General features: G+C 39.8%; 1 protein-coding gene across 1 annotated transcript; it reads left to right on the top strand.

The window, feature by feature from the left end:
- The first annotated feature begins 3,636 nt into the window (after positions 1-3,636).
- On the top strand, positions 3,637-18,986 carry pip4k2ca (phosphatidylinositol-5-phosphate 4-kinase, type II, gamma a). Its single transcript, XM_080898510.1, has 10 exons — positions 3,637-4,100; positions 6,064-6,161; positions 6,419-6,515; positions 6,898-7,044; positions 14,282-14,428; positions 14,692-14,730; positions 14,842-14,955; positions 15,221-15,485; positions 16,465-16,568; positions 16,963-18,986. Exons 1-10 carry the CDS (start codon positions 3,942-3,944, stop codon positions 17,041-17,043), a joined length of 1,251 nt encoding a protein of 416 aa, XP_080754636.1. The 5' UTR covers positions 3,637-3,941; the 3' UTR covers positions 17,044-18,986.
- Positions 18,987-19,308: the final 322 nt, after the last annotated feature.

The raw sequence follows: 19,308 nt of genomic DNA, 5'->3' as shown, positions 1-19,308 counted from the left end.
GAAGGGGCTGAAAACTCATTAGACTTCTAAACAACCAGAAGTCTTTTAGCCATCACACGAGTCACCCTCTGATGGATATTGAAAAGAATACAGTTTCAAGGCAGTTAAACTGCACTTATCATGACCCTGGGTCAGTTTACCCGGTGTTTGTTTGAGTTTTTTAGACGTTCAAGTTTTGTTTATTTAACTACTCTATGTAATTCTTGGTTTTCTCAGTGTTTATATTGTTTACCTATTTGCCCGCATTACTGTAGTTAGTCCTGTTCTTGGTCCATTTTGGAATTTTCAGTAGTCAATCGTCTTGAGTCGAGCCAAGTATAAAGCTCACTCATGTGTCTGCTTTCCTAGTTTAGTTATCACACTTCCTGCTTTATTTTGTTTTGCTTCTGTGATTTAGTTCAGCTGTCTCTCATTTGCAACAGTCATTAAATGGCTTGCTTGAAATTGAACTCAGTCTACCTCCACATTTCTGCATCCTCCTCTAACACCCGACACGGCCTAAAGTATCTTTCGAAGCTGACATATGGCTTCACTGTCAGACCTGGAAATGACTCCCATCTTTTATATACATCCTATGAGTAAAACATAGTAAATCTTCAAAGCATTAAAGACTATGCTGTATAAAACTATATGTGCTTCTATCGATATAATTTGAATACACAGTAATGGCATAAAATTAATACTTTCATATATAATGTTGAGTTACACTTCCCAGTGAATCTTTGCAGAAAGGGCCCTTGAATGGGCCCCAGCAGCTTATTTGTTGTTAAACACTCTGCATATTCTGTCCTGATCTCAGGGATGAAGGCTCCACTTGAAAATTAAAAAACAATTTCCACAACAGGTTTTTCTGAACAAAACAAAACACGAGAAGCTTAAATCAAGTGTGTACTTAATGGCTATAAACACTTAGGCCTGAAAGGGAACAATAAAGTGTGACAAATCAAATCTGATCTCATAAAGGGAAAAACACTAAAGTCTCATTTTTTTGGGCACTGCTACGCAAACATTATGAACTTTCGCATTTTTCTAATCATGAACAAGTAAGACTTCTTTGAATCATTACCTGCATGCAAGCATGGTACTGTGTAGTTCTTGGATTTAAGGCTTTGTGCTTATATCCATTTTCTGAGAATCCCCTCTGCAGTCACACTAACCAGCTGCCAGCAGCGAAACAGAAATTACACATTAGAGCACATTAGAGTCATGCTGCCTTTAAGCCATTAGTAGGCACATAAAGGATAATTTTCTTCTGCTTCTCCGCTCAGGGACCAGATACATGCCTGTTTCCAAGGTAACAGCATAGAATATCTCATATCTCTTTATAAATGCATAATATGAATTGAAGGTCTTGGAGAAAATGAAGACGCAAACATGATCCTTTGCAGAAATCACATGTGTGTCCTATTTCTATATTTGAATCAAAAGTCAACTCAATTCTCTGGTTTTAAATGAGATAAAATGATAAATTTTTGTTGAAGTTGTTGGAAACTGTTAATTATTTTCATGTGTTTTTATAACAGATACCTTGCTTGGTCTTAAGCACCTTGCAAAGCACTTCATTTGTGAATTTTCGTAATGCAAACAGGATTATGTCAGGTTTTTAGCTTTTTTAAAAACACATTTGTGTTGCATATTCTAGCTCAGAGTTTGAAAGATATGGATCTTTCATCTCTGCTGTTTAGTGCAAAATGGGATCCAGCAGTCTGGGATCCCATCAGGACATTTCAAGAGACTGTTCTGCACAGATTTGGTCCAACAGGTCCAGAGGCTTTGTAGAAGTACAATATCAATCGGCTGCAGTGTCCCTTTAAAGACAAGCTAAAGCAAGGCAGCTGTTTCTGTGAGATCTCTTAGTGACCTCCACACAAAGTAACCTCACAGAATTTTGAGGTTTTGCTGCCCCCTAGAGGTTACGCATCTAAATATGAAAAAAGGAAACTATAAAGATTACTGTATAGTGGTATAAAGGCAACGTTTTGCATTTATTTAAGTGAGTTACATATCTTTACATAGCAGTCCCAAAGTCAAATGATATAAATACAATTTCTTGTTGGGCCCCTATGGCCCCCATTATACACAGATCCGTCACAACAGTAACAAATGCCTGCCTAATACTTATTGGTTCCATCTTATGCTTTCAAAACATCTCCAGTCCCTCAGGGCTTGGACACAGGACCTCTGAGGATGGGATGCTGGAGGTAAAACCGTTAGGTTCTGTTGGCTGTGCGGCTGGAGAATCAGTGTATCAGATCTGTTTTATCAGAGCATTCTACAGATGCTCAGTCAGATTGGGATCCACATAGTTTGGCGAAAAGAGCACATATTTATGCTGAAAAATGCCAGTGTTAGTAAGGTATCACAAAACCAGTTGAACCAATGACATCAGTAGGTTCAAATGGGACAGGCTACTGAAAGAAATTCTCTAATGATAATCAGAAACAATCCATGGAGTCTGTCCATTTCTAAATTTCCACAGAAATTAAGAGCTGAAAATTGTATTACGCTTGGATAAACCCCCTTGAAATGTCCAAACAACATTTATAAAACAAGTGATAAATTACACTAACTTCTTTCAGCCACAATACATAATGATTCGTTCTCAAACCTGTCAAAATGTGGGCCAGTTCTCCGAAGATATCAACACAAGAACTGATTCTGCATCAGCACTGGCACCACAATGGTGGAATAAATAGAATTTCAGCTGGTTTTGAGGAATCTGCTTTATGCAGCAGAACCTGGAGAAGAAGAAAAATCATGACAGAAAAAAATCTGTATGTTATTCTGTGTGTTTTTATGGCAATCACCCACAACTCTGTCTACTACAATTTGCACATTTACACCCTTATCAACCAATTAAAAGCCATCATATATTTACTGTGCTTGTTTTATTTTTTATGTCTGTTAACTGTAATTACAAAGTCATTTTTATTTTACTCTATTTTTTATTAAATAGCTAAAGACATTAAAAATAGCAACACTACTTTATTGCATTAAAACAGCTGTATTATATTATAATACTAATCTTTATTGTGCCATATTCATATTCACACACACACACACACACACACACACACACACACACACACACACACACACACACACACACACACACACACACACACACAATATTTTTTGTTATTTGTCAAAATTATTATTATTACATCTTCAACTTATTCTTTTGTTCTCCACCTATACATTTTTCTCAATTTTCCTTAATTTTTTTTAAGGAAACACTGCACACCTAGCTGAAATATGCCAAGTTTTTGGATAATTGCTCTTTAGCACAGAAGAGGATTAGAGCCACTAGGAGAGAAAAAGTGGGGATGTCTTATTTTTTTTCAGATTTCTGAAAATGACTGAAAAACTGGAGAACTGTTGCTCAAAACCACTTGAAAAAACTTTATTCTAAAGTTTGGCTGCCTAGAAGCAAAATATAAAGAAATGAAGGCTGTTTCAAGACTTTTGCACATTACTATATATCAGTATTAAGATAATATTTACTCTCATTTTCAGATCTATGACAGAGATGAATTAACATTTGAAATGATCCAGTTTTTAAGAAACCGTATCCAACTGACGGAGAAATTAATCGTACACTGACCACGTGGTCTATAATAACACAGGTGGGCTCGAGGGGGCGGTGGTGGACTGTCTGTCAGTGATTACATGGACCTGTGAAGTCACGCTTGGGTGAAGTTAGTAATGATTCATCTCCTCGGTTTAAACGTTAAACGGTGCTCTGGGGAAACAGCGTCAGTCTGACACCAGCTGAGCGGGTCTGGTGACCTTTAGTTGTTGCGAGCCTGGACAGAACAGCGCGAGGAAGGTTAGCCGCTTTAGCTTGAGAGCTACGGGTGACGGCAGCCGTCAGGAAGAGGCGTCACCGCCCGCACCAGCGCCAGTCGGAGCAGGGCACAAGGGGGAGACGGTCTGCGGCTATGGCTGCCCTCGGTAACACGGGGGCTACCTCCAGTCCTATGGTGATCCTGGCGCCCAAAACGAAGACGAAGAAGAAGCACTTCGTGCAGCAGAAGGTGAAGGTGTTCCGGGCTAGCGACCCCGTGCTGAGCGTCTTCATGTGGGGCGTTAATCACTCGGTGAGTCGGTGTTAGCTAACGTATCACTAAATGCTAATGTTGGTGCTAACTCAGTGTTAGCATGAAAGCTAGCCAGAGTACAGGTAACATCCCCGGACAGGTGAGGGTGTTAGATCGAAATCCGTCTGGTTGAGTGACAGTACACGTTCACCTGGAGAAGAACACGGATGTTTACAGAGCTGCACAAACGGTGGGAACTTGTTTTGCGGCACACGGGGCTGAAAGGTCTTTATAGTCGTACAGTTTATTTACAAAGCAGGTAAATGTGATTCTGTCCTGCTGAAGTTTCTCACGAGTGAAAATCATTCACATAAAATCCTGGCTAAAGAATTCCCGGTGTAGTTTAATATTCATGAACTTTCAGATGTATATATTATTTGAAGGGGTCACAACACCTGTCACAATTTCTACATAACAGATGAATGAATGGCATAAACAAACATAAAAGACAAGTATACATTAATACAAGAACATTCAAACTTGGCACATACGGGGCTATAAGACCACAGAAACCATCTGTGTTTTGACAGCCTAAAATTAAAATGTTCATATTTCAAGATCTGTTTGAATTCCCCCTTTAAATGTGTCAAGCAGGGGAGATCAGGGTGGTTCTAGTCTGTTGTGTTTGGGTGGGGCGCTAGAAATAAAGGATAGGGAACTGATGAGATGAAAACTGGAAGTTTGAGCAGCTGACTACTAAAATAAAGTAATCTCTCTCTGAGATCACTGTCTCTCCTTCCACGCTATCCCAGCATCGCTGTATGATGACTTGTATAGGGTGAAGATCCTCACTTAAAGTCTGCATGTGGCTCAGTCTGTAAATCTTTTGTGCATATCTCAAAATGCTTACAAATACAAAAGGTGCATCTTTGTGGGTGGGGTGCACATGACCTCACAGGTTTCCTTCAGTATTGCCACACTGATCGGTCAGTTCCTGTAAAGAAACAAAAAAAAAAATAGAACTGTGTAAATGAACAGATTCCTGGTAGAAAGCATTGTTACGTTCTAAAAAACTCCACTTGAAGGTTAAACGTGCTGAATCATGCAGAAACTCTGACACAGCTGTCAAATAATGACCACATCTTAACAATAACAGCCTTTAAATTTCAACTAAAATATTGGAAACACGTTACAGCTCAAATGTCTTATTCTTCTTTTTATTCTTGTCCTACTGTTCAATGAACGTGATGGGCTGCTGAGCATTTTCTTCTTGGAGCTATTGGTGGATGCGTTAATTTATAAACCGCACTCCATGTTTTATTCAGTAGGACCTGAAACTAGTGAATGAGCCCATAAAGTCATGAAGAAGGTGTTTGCTGAGGTCACAGAGCAAATTAGCTGAGATCCATGCAGACTTTGTGCCCCAAAGTTTGCCTGTGGTTTTGAGTAACAAGAGGATTGCTCCACTCTATACTTCATTTATAAAAGTAGCTCATTCTTAACTACAAATAATATTTTTTAAAAAGTGTCAGATTGAAAGAAATTTTTGAAAAGTAATGAAGTAATTTTAAACTAAACATTTGATGCTGCTTTAATCCAAGATATCAGCAATCTGGTGCTTTTTCTCTTCTTACATGAAAGACATTTGATGGCCTCATTTTGGATTCTCTTAAAATGATTAATGAGCCGCTTTAGTTGTGCAACATCAGAAAACTGACAAGTCCCCACAGTGCTGTCTTACAGCTTGAGAGTTACAAATGTTTGTTTTCTAAATCTCTTCTAAAAATCTCTTCTTATTGCCTGACTTGTTTTCTCTTCATTTGGCTTGTTTCTTGTCATTTTCAAGTATTTTTAATCATTTTCTTTTGAATGGTTAATGCATTTTTAATCTTTCTGTGAAGCCCATTGTAACATTAAGATCAGTTGTCTTTCATTGCTTGTAAAAACAAAATGATATTTGTCAGTTGTGGGTTTATTTCAGACACTGAATTCTGTTTAATGATTGCTTCTTTTTTTTCTGCAGATTAATGATCTCAACCAGGTGCCTGTTCCCGTCATGCTGCTGCCCGATGACTTCAAAGCCAACACTAAGATCAAAGTCAACAACCACCTCTTCAACAAGTAAGACTCAGAAATGAGCACATTTTCACATGGAACAGATTGAAATTTATAACTAGTCAAGTGAAAATGTAACTTGCTGACCCCTTGAAGCGTTTGAGAAACTACAAAAAAAACCATCGGGGTATAAATCAGTGATAAGACTGGATGTTTGTGTTGGACTGTAGAGCTGGACAAATGTTTTGGAGCTGAAATTTAGTGAGAAATAAGTCATGTTTGTCTTGGAATGAGTTAAGTTTCCTAACTGCTTCTTCTCACAGGGAAAACCTCCCAGGACATTTCAAGTTCAAAGAATACTGCCCTCAGGTCTTTCGAAATCTAAGGGAACGGTTTGGTATTGAGGATCTGGACTATCAGGTGTGTAAAGTTGAGTCGTTGGCTGGTGATCACTGATGATACTGTTGAATGGCGCATTCAAAACAAATATGAAGTTTTTGCCTGGCTCGAGTACAAACAGTCTGCGCAGCGAAGAGAATTGACCTGAATTTGCTTTGGGCTACACAAAGACAGCAAGTATTAGTTGTAAATCTCCTGGCACCACCGACAATCAGAAATGGAGGATGGCTGTACTGAAGCCATTTGAGAGGCGGAGCTTTCATTGGTGGTACTGCATGTTTGGGGCGAATGCACCATAAGGGATGATCGTAGCTTGTTTTCATAAAAAATGACTGAAATTACTTCTTGTCTTTAGTACTTTACTAAAGATGAGTGCCTGTGCTAACCCGTGTGACGTTTCCAGGTGTCACTGACTCGCAGCCCACCTTTCAGCGTTGATGATCAGGGAGAAGGCCTGCTCCTTAACTCTTATGACCGGACGCTGGTGGTTAAGCAGATCTCCAGCGAGGATGTGGCAGACATGCACAACATCCTGTCAGAGTATCACCAGGTATGGTTATAGCATGGTGTGTGTGTGTGTGTGTGTGTGTGTGTGTGTGTGTGTGTGTGTGTGTGTGTGTGTGTGTGTGTGTGTGTGTGTGTGTGTGTGTGTGTGTGTGTGTGTGTGTCAGGTCAGCCAAACTAGTGATGTCTGCAGGCCATTTAGACGTGTAGAAAGCTTTTCTGGCCTGCCCAAACCTTTAATTACAACTCTGATCAGCACACGTCATTTTTAAATCCCATGGCTTTATTTTCTTAGTTCTTTCTCTTCCAAGTGTAATTATTTATAGTATTTTATGACATTTAAAACTTTTTTTTTAAAAGATTATTTACCTTGTTTTCCTGGCTTGAGATTAAATTTCATGGAAGCACTGGTCTGCATATAGTTGAGGCTTAAGAGTCTGTGTTGGCTCACCTTACAGAAGGCTTTGGCTTTTCCTGTTATTAACAAAACTGTATTTAAATCCTCCCAGCTAGTTTCCCAGACTTGGATTAAACCTAAGACTAACACTAAAAGAAAGGTTTGAACATTGCAGTTGCTTTTATTCTAGGGCTAGGCTTATGGCATGTCTGGTAAACTAAGCCTTGGGTGACAAAAATTGTATATGCAGGATAAAAAGTTTATTTATTGTTAATAAGTTTACACGCCACATTTGTTTGTGGCATGTGGCTTGTTTGTTTGTTGTTTGATGGTTACTTTTAAAGGGTCTCTGCCTTGTTGTGTGGAACCAGTAAATGGTATTTGTATAGCGCTTTACTAGTCCCCAAGGACCCCAAAGCGCTTTACACATTCAGTCATCCACCCATTCACACACACATTCACAGTGTCTCGCCCAAGGACACAATGACCTTCTGATTACAAGGCGAACTCCCAACTCCTGAGCCACGATCGCCCCAGTGTCATTAACTGAAGTAGCTAAAGCCTGTCTGAAATGTAACTACACGTTACATTGCGCGAGTTCTAGTCAAGTCTGACGCACTTAGCCATTTCCGGTCCAAATGCCTCTTCAGATCATATTTAGATAAATACTTGCACAACACTGGCAGTTAAATGGGTGTAAATTCCTTCAACTACGATCGAGTGATTAGTTACAGGTGTTAACATACCATCTAGGTAACAATGAGAAACAGATTTACTAGCAGTTAGTTTCTAAGTTTAACAATAAACGAAATTCCAAAAACCAAAACCCAAGTGGTTTATGGGACTATTTTTGTCTTTCTTAAGACACACACGCGTACAAACAGACAAAAGCCTGTGTGGTGCTGTGAGATTAGATCCTCCTGTATCAACACATGCAGAGCCAAAGATGGCTGCAGGTGTCTGTCAGAAAGCCTGTGTAGAGTTCCTTCAAAACAAAAATGAAAATGAGGTCCAGCCAGGTAAAGTTAACACAACACAGGTCTGTGACAACTCTGCGCAGCTATTTCAGGTATTTGAGATGAGATGCGATCTTTGAAGAGTTGGTGAAGAGTTCAGTGGAAATCAAAGTGGTTTTGCCTGAAGTCCTACATTCCTATTGACTACAGCTAATATCAACAAGACAACAATGGCAATGTCTGTTGCAAGTTTTATGGTTTTGGTTAAATGGTTTCAATAAAAATACACTCTGAAGGTCAGTGACGTACAGCTCTATAAATGCTGATGAGCAGATTAGTCAATGTATACCTGTGGTGTATCAGAGATAACACTATCCACACACTCAAGTCAGTGACTAATATGATGTTGCATGGTTAGAGTAATTTGTTGCAGAAAAGTAGCATTACTAGGGAGAGTCACTGATCAATAAGTGACTCTAGTTGTATGGTTTGATCTGCCATGACAGGAGACGGCCGATTAGCCTCTAAATCATATTCTCATTAGATTGAGCTACGGCCGACATGTGCCTCTCGGAAACAAGCGTGGTTGTTAGAAAGTGTAAATACCTGAATTCAATTCAATTCAATTCAATTTTATTTATATAGCGTCAAATCACAACAGTCGCCTCAAGGCGTTTAATATTGTACAGTAGATCGTACAATAATAGATACAGAGAAAAACCCAACAATCATATGACCCCCTATGAGCAAGCACTTTGGCGACAGTGGGAAGGAAAAACTCCCTTTTAACAGGAAGAAACCTCCGACAGAACCAGGCTCAGGGAGGGGATAAAAGGGATACAAAAAACATGCTGTGGAAGAGAGCCAGAGGTTAATAGCAGATATGATTCAATGCAGAGAGATCTATTAACACATAGTGAGTGAGAAAGGTGACTGAAAAGGAAAAACTCAATGCATTATGGGAATCCCCTGGCAGCCTAACTAAGGGGGGATTCAGGGTCACCTGGTCCAGCCCTAACTATATGCTTTAGCAAAAAGGAAAGTTTGAAGCCTAATCTTAAAAGTAGAGATAGTGTCTGTCTCCCGAATCCAACCTGGAAGCTGGTTCCACAGAAGAGGGGCCCGAAAACTGAATGCTCTCGCTCCCATTCTACTTTTAAATACTCTAGTAAGTATTTAAAAGTATATAAACCTTTGATTTGACTCTGAAAAAAATGAGGATATGAATTCAGTTGTTCTTGTTTGCGTCTTCCTCATCGTGCAGCAGCCAGTACTATCCCCACGCAGCCATTTGCCTGTTAATTTTGCATCTCCTTTACTTCAGAGAAGTCCAGACTCTCCTATGAGGGCTGGTTTTTGTGATCAAGCTAGTTTTGAAAACACAGCGCTGTTAAATAAGCCTTGTTCTCATTAAAAAATAAGAACATTAAAATGGTGAGTTAAACAAGATTATGACATGATAGTGAGAGAGCCGAATGATATCTCTGTGTGAAAGCTGAGAGTTTTTAAGCTGACAGTGTTTGTGCTTTTTTTCATTCAGGTGGAGAATATAGTTATTTTATGCAACTAATGCTTAAGATTTGTTTTTTGTTTTTTTGTTTTTTAAATCTTTTTCAAACCCATCCTGTTTGTGGATCACAAAATTGAATTCATAAACATTCTTTTCTGAGGAACAGAGTTTATTTGATATTGTAAATGTCAGTTAATATTTAACTGGTGACACACATTCTTAGCAAAAACAAACAAACAAAAAATTATATATATATATATATGTTATTAAAACCCGATTCTTTGATCCCCATGATAGAACAGAGAAAACCCGACTCATAGTGGTCAAAACATTTATAATTCTTTATTCAATCATCTTCCGGAAGAGAGAGCCCTGCACAGCCCAACGCCAGTTGCAGGATCTCTAACATTAGAATCATAAAATGTGTCTCATATAGGTGTTATTTTGGTACTTTACATGTCACACAGTTTCAACAACTCCTTATATGGTACAAGTTCCTCTTTTCTGTCTGGCTTCCTGTATTTATTAATATGCTTGTATAGCTCTACACTAACTTCCTGTTTTTCAGTCTGGCTGAGCACTTAGTTTGTGAGTCAAGCAGACAATGTAGATGTCAGGGCCTTTTATTGTGAAAGGAAGAAACAGGAAGAAGCCCTTTCTGAACGTTGATAGAACAGGTATTTGATTTTAATAATAAGAAGACAGCTGAGCGAACACTAATTTTAGTTAAGTTTATGCAAATTCATGTCAAAACAAAGTTAGACCAATTCGAAGGCTGACTTGCTTCATATTATCTTTTTTCCCATCCATCCATTTTCTTTCAATTATCCAGTTTAGGGTCAGACTTCAACCTTTTTCTAGTGTCATAGGGTGAGGGGCACATCAAGAGACTTTTAACCTCACATCTTTACTGAAAGATCACGTTTCCTTCAACAGTAATCTGCTGAGAAGCTGCAGGAAGAGTGACATTAATAAAAGGGTGACATGCAAGTTGGAGACTGTCCCAGTTGTTTCTTTTTCATCCTGCAGTGCAACTATAAATAAACCTCCCCATGAGCATCTTGAGTCCTTTCTGCCTGCTGCTCATTCAGTCAGCCCGGAGTCTGTCTGTCCATCTCACCTCCTGTCTGCTTTCCTGAGCTGTGTGTCTGCTGCTGCGCGTGTCCTACTTCACGTATTTTCTGTCTCCTTCATTTGGACCTTTGCAGCTGAAAAAAACAAAAGCATTTGTCCTGGAGGTCTGGAAGTAAGCATTTCGTGCAGATTATGAAAACAACTATTTATAGATTTGGCAGCAGGCTGGTGCTGTGAGTAAGAAAATAATTTCTTATTGTCTTGAATCATCCTTGATGGAGATCCTGGATTTGGTTTAAGGTGTTTCTCAGACACTCAGCCAGGCCGTTAACCTTCCTGTGGGCGGAAAGCCCAACTGGAAGACGATATCCTTCTGCAGACCAAAGCATTTCTCATCATCAAGGTTAGCCAAGGTTGTTTTTTTTTGTTTGTTTGTTTTTCTGTTACAGTCACAGGACACCTTTGCGCACAGGGCTGAACAAACACGCTATATTGTTGGTTTATTAAAGATATTCAAATGTTCATATCGCCACATCTGTGTTCATGTAAATATCAGAGTACATTTGAAGGGGAGATCAGAGCGGTGACATGCTTTCTTTCCTGTTTTGTTTGTTTACGTCAGGTTTTATTTGCCATTTGCCGTTCGGCCTGGTGGAGCTGAGTCATGTAGATGATTCAAAACTAGATCTCACTTCAGGCTAAACAGTCCACTGAGCAAACCTTTGGCTGCTTTGGGCTCTCGGTGGAATGTGTAGCCTGTGGTTGTGCAGCCTACATAAAAGTGCGAGGGAGATGAGGAAAATGGCAGCTCTGTTTCAGGACGTTTACTTCATTCAGCACTGAATGAACTCATTGTTTGTGCGTTCTGCATTTTAGTTTGTTTTGTAGATCAGTTTGTTTATTGTGAGTTTTCTGGAGGATATTTAACTTCTGTGCTACATTTTTAGCCTGCAGAACATTTGTTCGCTTGGACCGGGCATGAGAGCTTTGACTTTACTTTAGCATTACTCAAATTAATTTTGACAATATTTTGGGTGAGGTTTTTTGGCAGGTGTAGGGATTTTGTCTTGAGGATCTGGTCTGTTGATGCTGTGATAGACTGGTGAGCTGTCTAGAGTGTACCTCGCCTCTCGCTCTACGACAAATGCGATGGGCTTCATTGGCTAAACGGTCAAAAATAGAAGGATTTTTATAGCAACATTTTTAAATGCATTGCAATAAAATTACATTATATTTGCTCGCACACATAGTAGTGTAGTCCTGTGTCTTCGTCAGCCAGTAGTAACAAAAGAGTGCAAAACAAACTGTAAAAAAGAGCATCAGCACAACAGTGATGTGCATCCAGAGAATGGGCAACTTTCTTGCTTCCAAATGTTTCCTGGCGCCTGTTTATAGTCAATCTGTTGACCAGATAGTCTTGGAAATGCAGATTAACATTTTATTTGAAGTAATCTGGAAACTCATGATATTTGTTTGTTGGGTAGGTATTTGCATTTTGGTTTGGGGTTTCATGTATTGGTTTATTTACAGCGTGGGAAAAAGATAGTTTAAGCGTGCGCATCTGATCATCACGTCATTTCACCAGCTTTGTTGCTAGATAATGTTGTGATAATGAACAGTTGGCTGAACATGTGTCACTGGCTTCGGTTGGTGATGGAGAAAGCAAAGGTGATGCCTGTGATCACTTTGCATGTAAATCTTAACAGCACAGCTTCTGTGTGTGTAGTAATTTTAACAACACCTTCAAAACTTTAACCTCCCACACTGTAGACTCAATGAGCACTTTATTAGGAACGCATGTACACCCGCCTGTTCATGCAGTTATCTAAGAATGTTCTCTAGATACACTCCAGGGTGGGGCTGGTTGGGTGAGGCACCACCACATTGAGATGTTTTATATCCCACTGCTTATGGTGCATGTTTTCTTGGTGTGCCTCCAAACTGTTTTCATTTGTACACATTACAAGTTTTTCTTAACACAGATGGGAGCGGTTTACTGACTTAGCCATAATTTTGAAATGCTTGTGTGCCACAGTGAATCAAGTGAGTGTAAAATATGAAGGCTTCATGTAGTCAAGGCTTCAATTTGAACTTGAATTTGACACAACATTTATCGAGTTATGTATAAAAGTCATGCAGATAGCTGAGCTGAACAGAAAAGCATCCACATGTATGCAAGCTGCAGATCCTCTGACAGCCTCGTGGTCAGAAAATGGTGTTAGGACACAAAGAGAGATGTCTTTTTAACACTGTGAGCATCTATTGGTCTGATGGGACACTGAATGAGGCCAGTCTCAGGGAAGCATCTATTTTAACTGACTGCTATAGCGAGTGCTGAGCACAGCTAAAAGTCTGACCCTGATACACTCAGTAATTGGCCTCCATCACTTGTGAAGTTAACATTTGGGTTTGTTGATAATCTTTTGAGTTATCGATGCTAGATTTTTGGCCCATTCTGAAGTCAAAGCAATTGTTAATTCAGTAAAAATGATGGGCACTGTCATCTTACTACAGTGGGCGTGTCCTCTACCTACTGATGTGTGAATGAAACTCGATGCCTAAGTAAACACTTTGTAAACCACATTTGGTATATTGTTCTTAGGAAAGCTGCCGTTATGCACAGCTGCTGAAATAAGTTGTTCAACCGGTCTTAGTGCAAAGGTCTGTCTAACTTTAGTTTGTTGGTGATGGAGTACCAGATGAAAACAAGAAGTACTTCGAGTTTCAGCGTTTCCCATGCATGCTTGCGAGCCAGCCAGGCTTATTAATGACTGCCCAAGTATATTTTTGCTTGTTTTTTATGTGTTTCCATCTCATGTTTTAAAAATTCAGTTGCTACTTACCAGCGGGGGGGAGGTCAGAGAGTAAGTTTACTTTATCCTGAGACATTTTGGCAGCCAAACCAAGACGATATTCCGGAAAATAGTTGGAAGTTTACCAGAGAAGCAAATAATGTTTGCATGCAAATCAGCGTAGGTACAACAAAGGATGGATCAGTAAGAAACAGGAGCAGACCAAGCATGACCCAAGTGTACAACACATAATGATGTGTCAGGGCTTTAAAGTTTATGATGAATCTCATTTCTCCACGAGAGACGATATGAAGCATTGCAAAGACCCTCAATTTAAATTTTCAGTTGAATTGAAATTGAGACATTGATCTCAATTTCTCCAGCACAGACATGAAACTAGAGTTATTAATCGCTCTTGCTTCAAAAGAGAGTTTGAATGTTTGAAGCTTTAACTTCAGTTTTTGTTCGTTGTGTTTGTGAAGTTGTTTCTGCCGTTGACATTAATCCTCCTTTTCCACCTGTCATGCAAATTCACAGTCATTTCCTCTTTGCAGCACATAGTGAAGTGTCACGGGAACACGCTGCTGCCACAGTTCCTGGGTATGTACCGCGTCACCGTGGACAGCGAGGAGACCTACCTGATGGTCATGAGGAACATGTTCAGCCACAGACTGGTGGTGCACAGGAAGTACGACCTCAAGGTGAAGAGGAACTGCATGGCAGTCTGACCTTTTTTTTTTTTTTTTTTTAATCACTGCTTCTCATCAGTGATTCACAAATTAATGAGGAAGTCGTGCTAGTTTCCACAAGTTGAGATTTTGGAAATGGTCCAAATTTATTCATGATTTTATTAGAAAAACAAAATGATTATCCGTTTAATTTAGTGTTTTGCTCTTTAAGATGGTCTCTCACTCTTTCTGTTTGATGTGTCAGTGGTAATATTAAAAGCAGTTTCTCTTTGTAGGGCTCTCTGGTGGATCGGGAAGCAAGCGACAAAGAAAGGGTAAAAGAAACCTCTTCCTTTGTCCTCTTTTCATATCATTATGTTGTTTTCTGTCTTATCTCAAAGCCAAGAGTCCTCCTGAGATGTATAATTTATTAATTTACCCCGAAGGTCAAAGAGCTCCCTACCTTCAAAGACATGGACTTCAGGAACAACATGCAGAAGGTTTATGTGACTGAGGAGGAGAAGGAAAAGTTCATGGAGAAGCTAAACAGAGATGTCGAGGTGGGTGAGCGGTTTTGTTGTTGTTGTTGTTGTTTCTCTCCTCTGCCACACAGTGGCAGTATCAGCCTGCTGAGGTTGCTCCTCTGTTGCTGTTTAGGAAATATTAAATGTATTTACTTAAATTACTAGTGAAGGAGGAGAAGTTTCAGTTTTATGAGGAAATTGCAGATCTATCGTGTTTTAAGAGTTTGAAAATCGAAGTAGGTATTCTTTTTAAGCTTGGTTATAAAAGCCTTTTAGAAAACACTGTCCTCTCCTCGCTCAGTTTCTAGTGAGGCTGAAGATCATGGACTACAGCCTGCTGCTCGGCATCCACGACATCGGCCGAGCTGAACGGGAGGAGGAGGAGTGTGAGGAAGAGGTCAAAGAGGAAGATCCGGAGGCAGAAAACGGCCTTGCACCGGGTCCTACGGTGGGCTCTTATGGCAACTCTCCGGAGGGAATCGCTGGTTACATGTCCTCCGTCAAGCCTCTGGGGCCCGGGGAGTTCGACCCCTACGTGGACGTGTATGCAGTTAGGAGCTGCCCAGGTGAATACTGGTGGGGAGGGGATGCTTAAACCTGAAAGTTAGCTGACTGCATTGATCAAACCAGTACCAGTGACTGTTTTCTGTCTTCATTTTATTTTTTAAACCAACACCAACCGTTTGTTTCTACATGTTTTGAGTCATTGTGTGATGAATCAATCAGTGCCTCACAATCAGCCGATTGTCTCTGCCATGCAAAATTATGCTGTCGTGCTATAAATAGTTTATGAGCTCCAGGCTCCAAAGTACATGGGGGTGGGTTTAGCACTCAAGCTGGTTTATTTCTCCCAGCATTTTTGAGCCAGAGCAGGAGACGGTCGTGTAATATTTAGGGATTAAAATAAACATCTGTTTAAAACTTGCACCTTAACTTGTTTTTGTATTCTGCGATTTGTTGTGTGGCGAACTTTGAGCGTGAGTATTATGGGATGTGTCATGGTTCAAATACTACTGCACCAGTTTAAAGGCTATGACACAGAGGACGGTGACTTTTTTTACCTGTCTTATTCCTGTCTGGAGAAAACTACCAAAGGTCATATCAAGATGTCAGAAGGTGGCATATGAAATGTCTCCTTTTTACCCGTTTTCTCCAACCAGGCAGGTTGTCTGTTGTTTGAGAATAATTTTTGAAGAAAGTCATATTCTAATCCTTGTAATTGTTGTTTATTGCTGTGAAAAGGAGAAACATGTTCTGTGTAACAGCCTGGAGATATCACCCTGACAACTTTAGATCCTGAAGAAATCTTTTTGGAAGTTGAGCCTGGTGTTTCAGATTTGGTTGATTTTCTTTTATTCAGTGTAAAAAAAGAAGAAAAGCCTTTTACAAATGACTGTAATGTAATAATATAGCTGTAGTGGTTCTAATTTTAATATCTGAACAGGGAGCTTTTGGTTTGATGCTTTTTAAATGAGACCTGTGACTACCGCTGTCACCACAAGCCTGGTAAAATAACCCAGATTGTTCTCTGCCTTTTAATCTCAGGAGCCCCTCAGAGGGAGGTCTACTTCATGGGCCTGATTGACGTGCTCACGCAGTATGACACCAAGAAGAAAGCCGCTCATGCAGCAAAAACTGTCAAACACGGGGTGAGTAGCACAAGAGAGGTGGAGGGCTGCTGTCAGCCGCTCGAAACACTCTGCTGTACCCGTACGGAGGTCGAGAAATTTACAGATGAAGCTGGTCGCTTAGATTATTGTAATTCCTTGTTTACTTGCTTATAATGCCTCCCTGAAACGACTGCAGGGTGTTCAGAATGCTGCTGCTAGGCTTTTGACAAAGTATCCCAAATACTCGCATGCCACTCCCCTGCTGAGCCAACTGCAGTGTCTCCCTGTTAAGTTCAGGGTCCATTTTCTGCTTCGGTGAAGCATTTTGTGATTTTTATCTTGAAAGGTGCTATATAAATAAAATGTTACTTTACTTACTTACTGACAATGTTATGTATTTATTTGTTCCCCCCCCCCTCTCTCTGTGTTCCAGGCTGGTGCTGAAATCTCCACAGTCCACCCCGAGCAATACGCCAAAAGGTTTCGTGATTTCATCTCAAACATATTTGCGTAACACTGCCACAGGTCGATCCAATTGAGAGCTAAAAGTCTTCTACTATAGACTAAAAGTAGTATGCACACACACAGGTCATTCTTTAGAGTTGATGATCTGAGGCAAGACTTAAGTTGTAGCAATATAATATACTACTTCTGATGCATATATTTATTTTTAAGATGTATTTCTGTAGATGTTAACACTTAATGAATTAACTCTGGAGCAATAGGGTACCTGCTGTTGATCAGTGTTGAAAGTGTTAAACTGCATCTGTGTAAGTTCAGATATTATGTCTCTTTCCTCTGCTTTACTTTGGTTTTCCAGCTGTGAACTTAACTTAGATTGATTAAACTTTTGCTTTTGCAGAGGATTAGATGAGAACACTAATTTCATGTGTTAAATAAATAGGAGATGTTGGCTTAAATAGAATAAAGGAAGTAGAGGGGAATGGGTTTCATAGCTCTTTCCAAAAGTAACAAAAATCTGCTTATATGCACCTCTAAAGCACCACAGAGGTAACCTTGTGGTTAACATCTCTGGGTTGGACGATAACTGCTGATTGACGATACATTTGGAGATGAGAGGTTTCTGTGTGAACGATCCATCAGTATCTGAGTGTAACGACTCAGATTGAGGCAGACTTGAGGCACCACATCAAGTCTGCTTTACAGATACCCCCCCCAAAAATGTCAATGAGGTTTATTTCAAGCAAAAATGCTATTCAAAATTGTCCCAAATCTCGGTTTATTGAACTGGGCTCAAATCTGGTGACTGTGAAGGCCGTAGCATAAGATTTGCATCATTCTCACGAGAGAATTCAGCGAACCCTTGTGCTCTGTGGAAGGAGGCGCTGCTATCAGGAGAAATACTTCATCACATGAAAAGACAGAAATCAGTTAGAAGAGTTTAGTTTTGACTTGCAGTGATGCTTTCATGTCAGTCAACTCACAGACTGCATACACCCCATCTGATCTTAAATGGCTCAGTAAAATAATAACCTAGTTAAAAAAAATCTACAAAAGATGTATATCTCTTTTTTTAAATAGATTTTTAAATACATGATAAAACCACAACTTCATTTTCTTAGACAGTTTTTGTCATTGATGAGGTTTAGAGGTGCCAGTAGGCAGATGTTCTCTCGGCAACAAAACATATTCCCTACACCCTGTGAGCTTAATGAAGATTGGTATTAAATGCAGTAGTACACTAGGTTCTGCACTTGAAGAATATTATTATTTATGGATATATGGATGCCATTTGATTTCCAGTGCCAAATGTGTGGGATCAAAGCTTTATAAAAGCAGGATTTGCACTTTGAATGAGTGTTTTGCTGCTGAGCAGGTAAATGAAACGCAGTTTGAGCAGATCAAATGCTGATTTCCACCAAAGCCTCCATTATTCTCATCATTAAAATGTGTAGAGCAACGTTGTCACAGTTAAACGACCAGAAAGAAGAAAATAGAAAGCATATGGGACGATTTGGCCTGCACACATCTCTTAGCCTGTTAGGATATTCGGTAGTTTGAAGGTGATTTATGAAGGTGCAAATATTTAAGGATCATTTCTGCCTTTTAAAAAAATCATGTGTTTTTGATGTTGTTGTTGTTGTAAAATAAATATGAAAACAGCTTCTGAGAATGAGCCCATCCGTCATGATTCTGACTCCTGGTGTAGTATTTTGTGTGTTAAAATGACCGATATGAGTCACAGTAGCATTAGGATTATGAAGTATCATGTGTGTAATGTAATGGTATTTGAGATTTAGTGATGACCAGAGTACCGTGTGAAACATTCTGGATATAAACACTTCAGTCGCTCAGCCTTACAGCAGTGGGATATTAAACAGCATTCCTGAACAGTGACAGGGCAGTGATACTCTCTGTATGATGCCTCATCTACTCCATGATTGCACATGTATTTTTACAAATCAGCTTTTGGACCAAAATATATTTTACCAAGAATTTCTGGAAAGTGTTCGACTCATCATTCTTGTGTAATTGTGTAACTCTGTGTGCGTGCGTGTTGGTGTGTGTGTGTGTGGGGGGGTTGGTGGGTGAGGGGAGAGCTGTATGCTCACTATCTCAACTTCTAAATGTAAAAAAAATTTGATAAAATGAGGGGGGGGGGGGAGATTTGAGGTTCTACGGTTTCAGCTGCTCCTTTTAGGAGTTGCCACAGCAGATCATCTGCCCCCCTCTCTAGAATCCTCTTCAGTCACACCAACACTCTGCATACCCTCCTTCACTACATCCATGAATCTTCTCTGTGGGCTTCGTCTTTTCC

The sequence above is a fragment of the Rhamphochromis sp. 'chilingali' genome, assembly GCF_963969265.1.
Source record: "Rhamphochromis sp. 'chilingali' genome assembly, chromosome: 12".
In the NCBI taxonomy this organism is placed as follows: domain Eukaryota; kingdom Metazoa; phylum Chordata; class Actinopteri; order Cichliformes; family Cichlidae; genus Rhamphochromis; species Rhamphochromis sp. 'chilingali'.
This window is presented reverse-complemented; position numbering and strand designations above follow the sequence as displayed.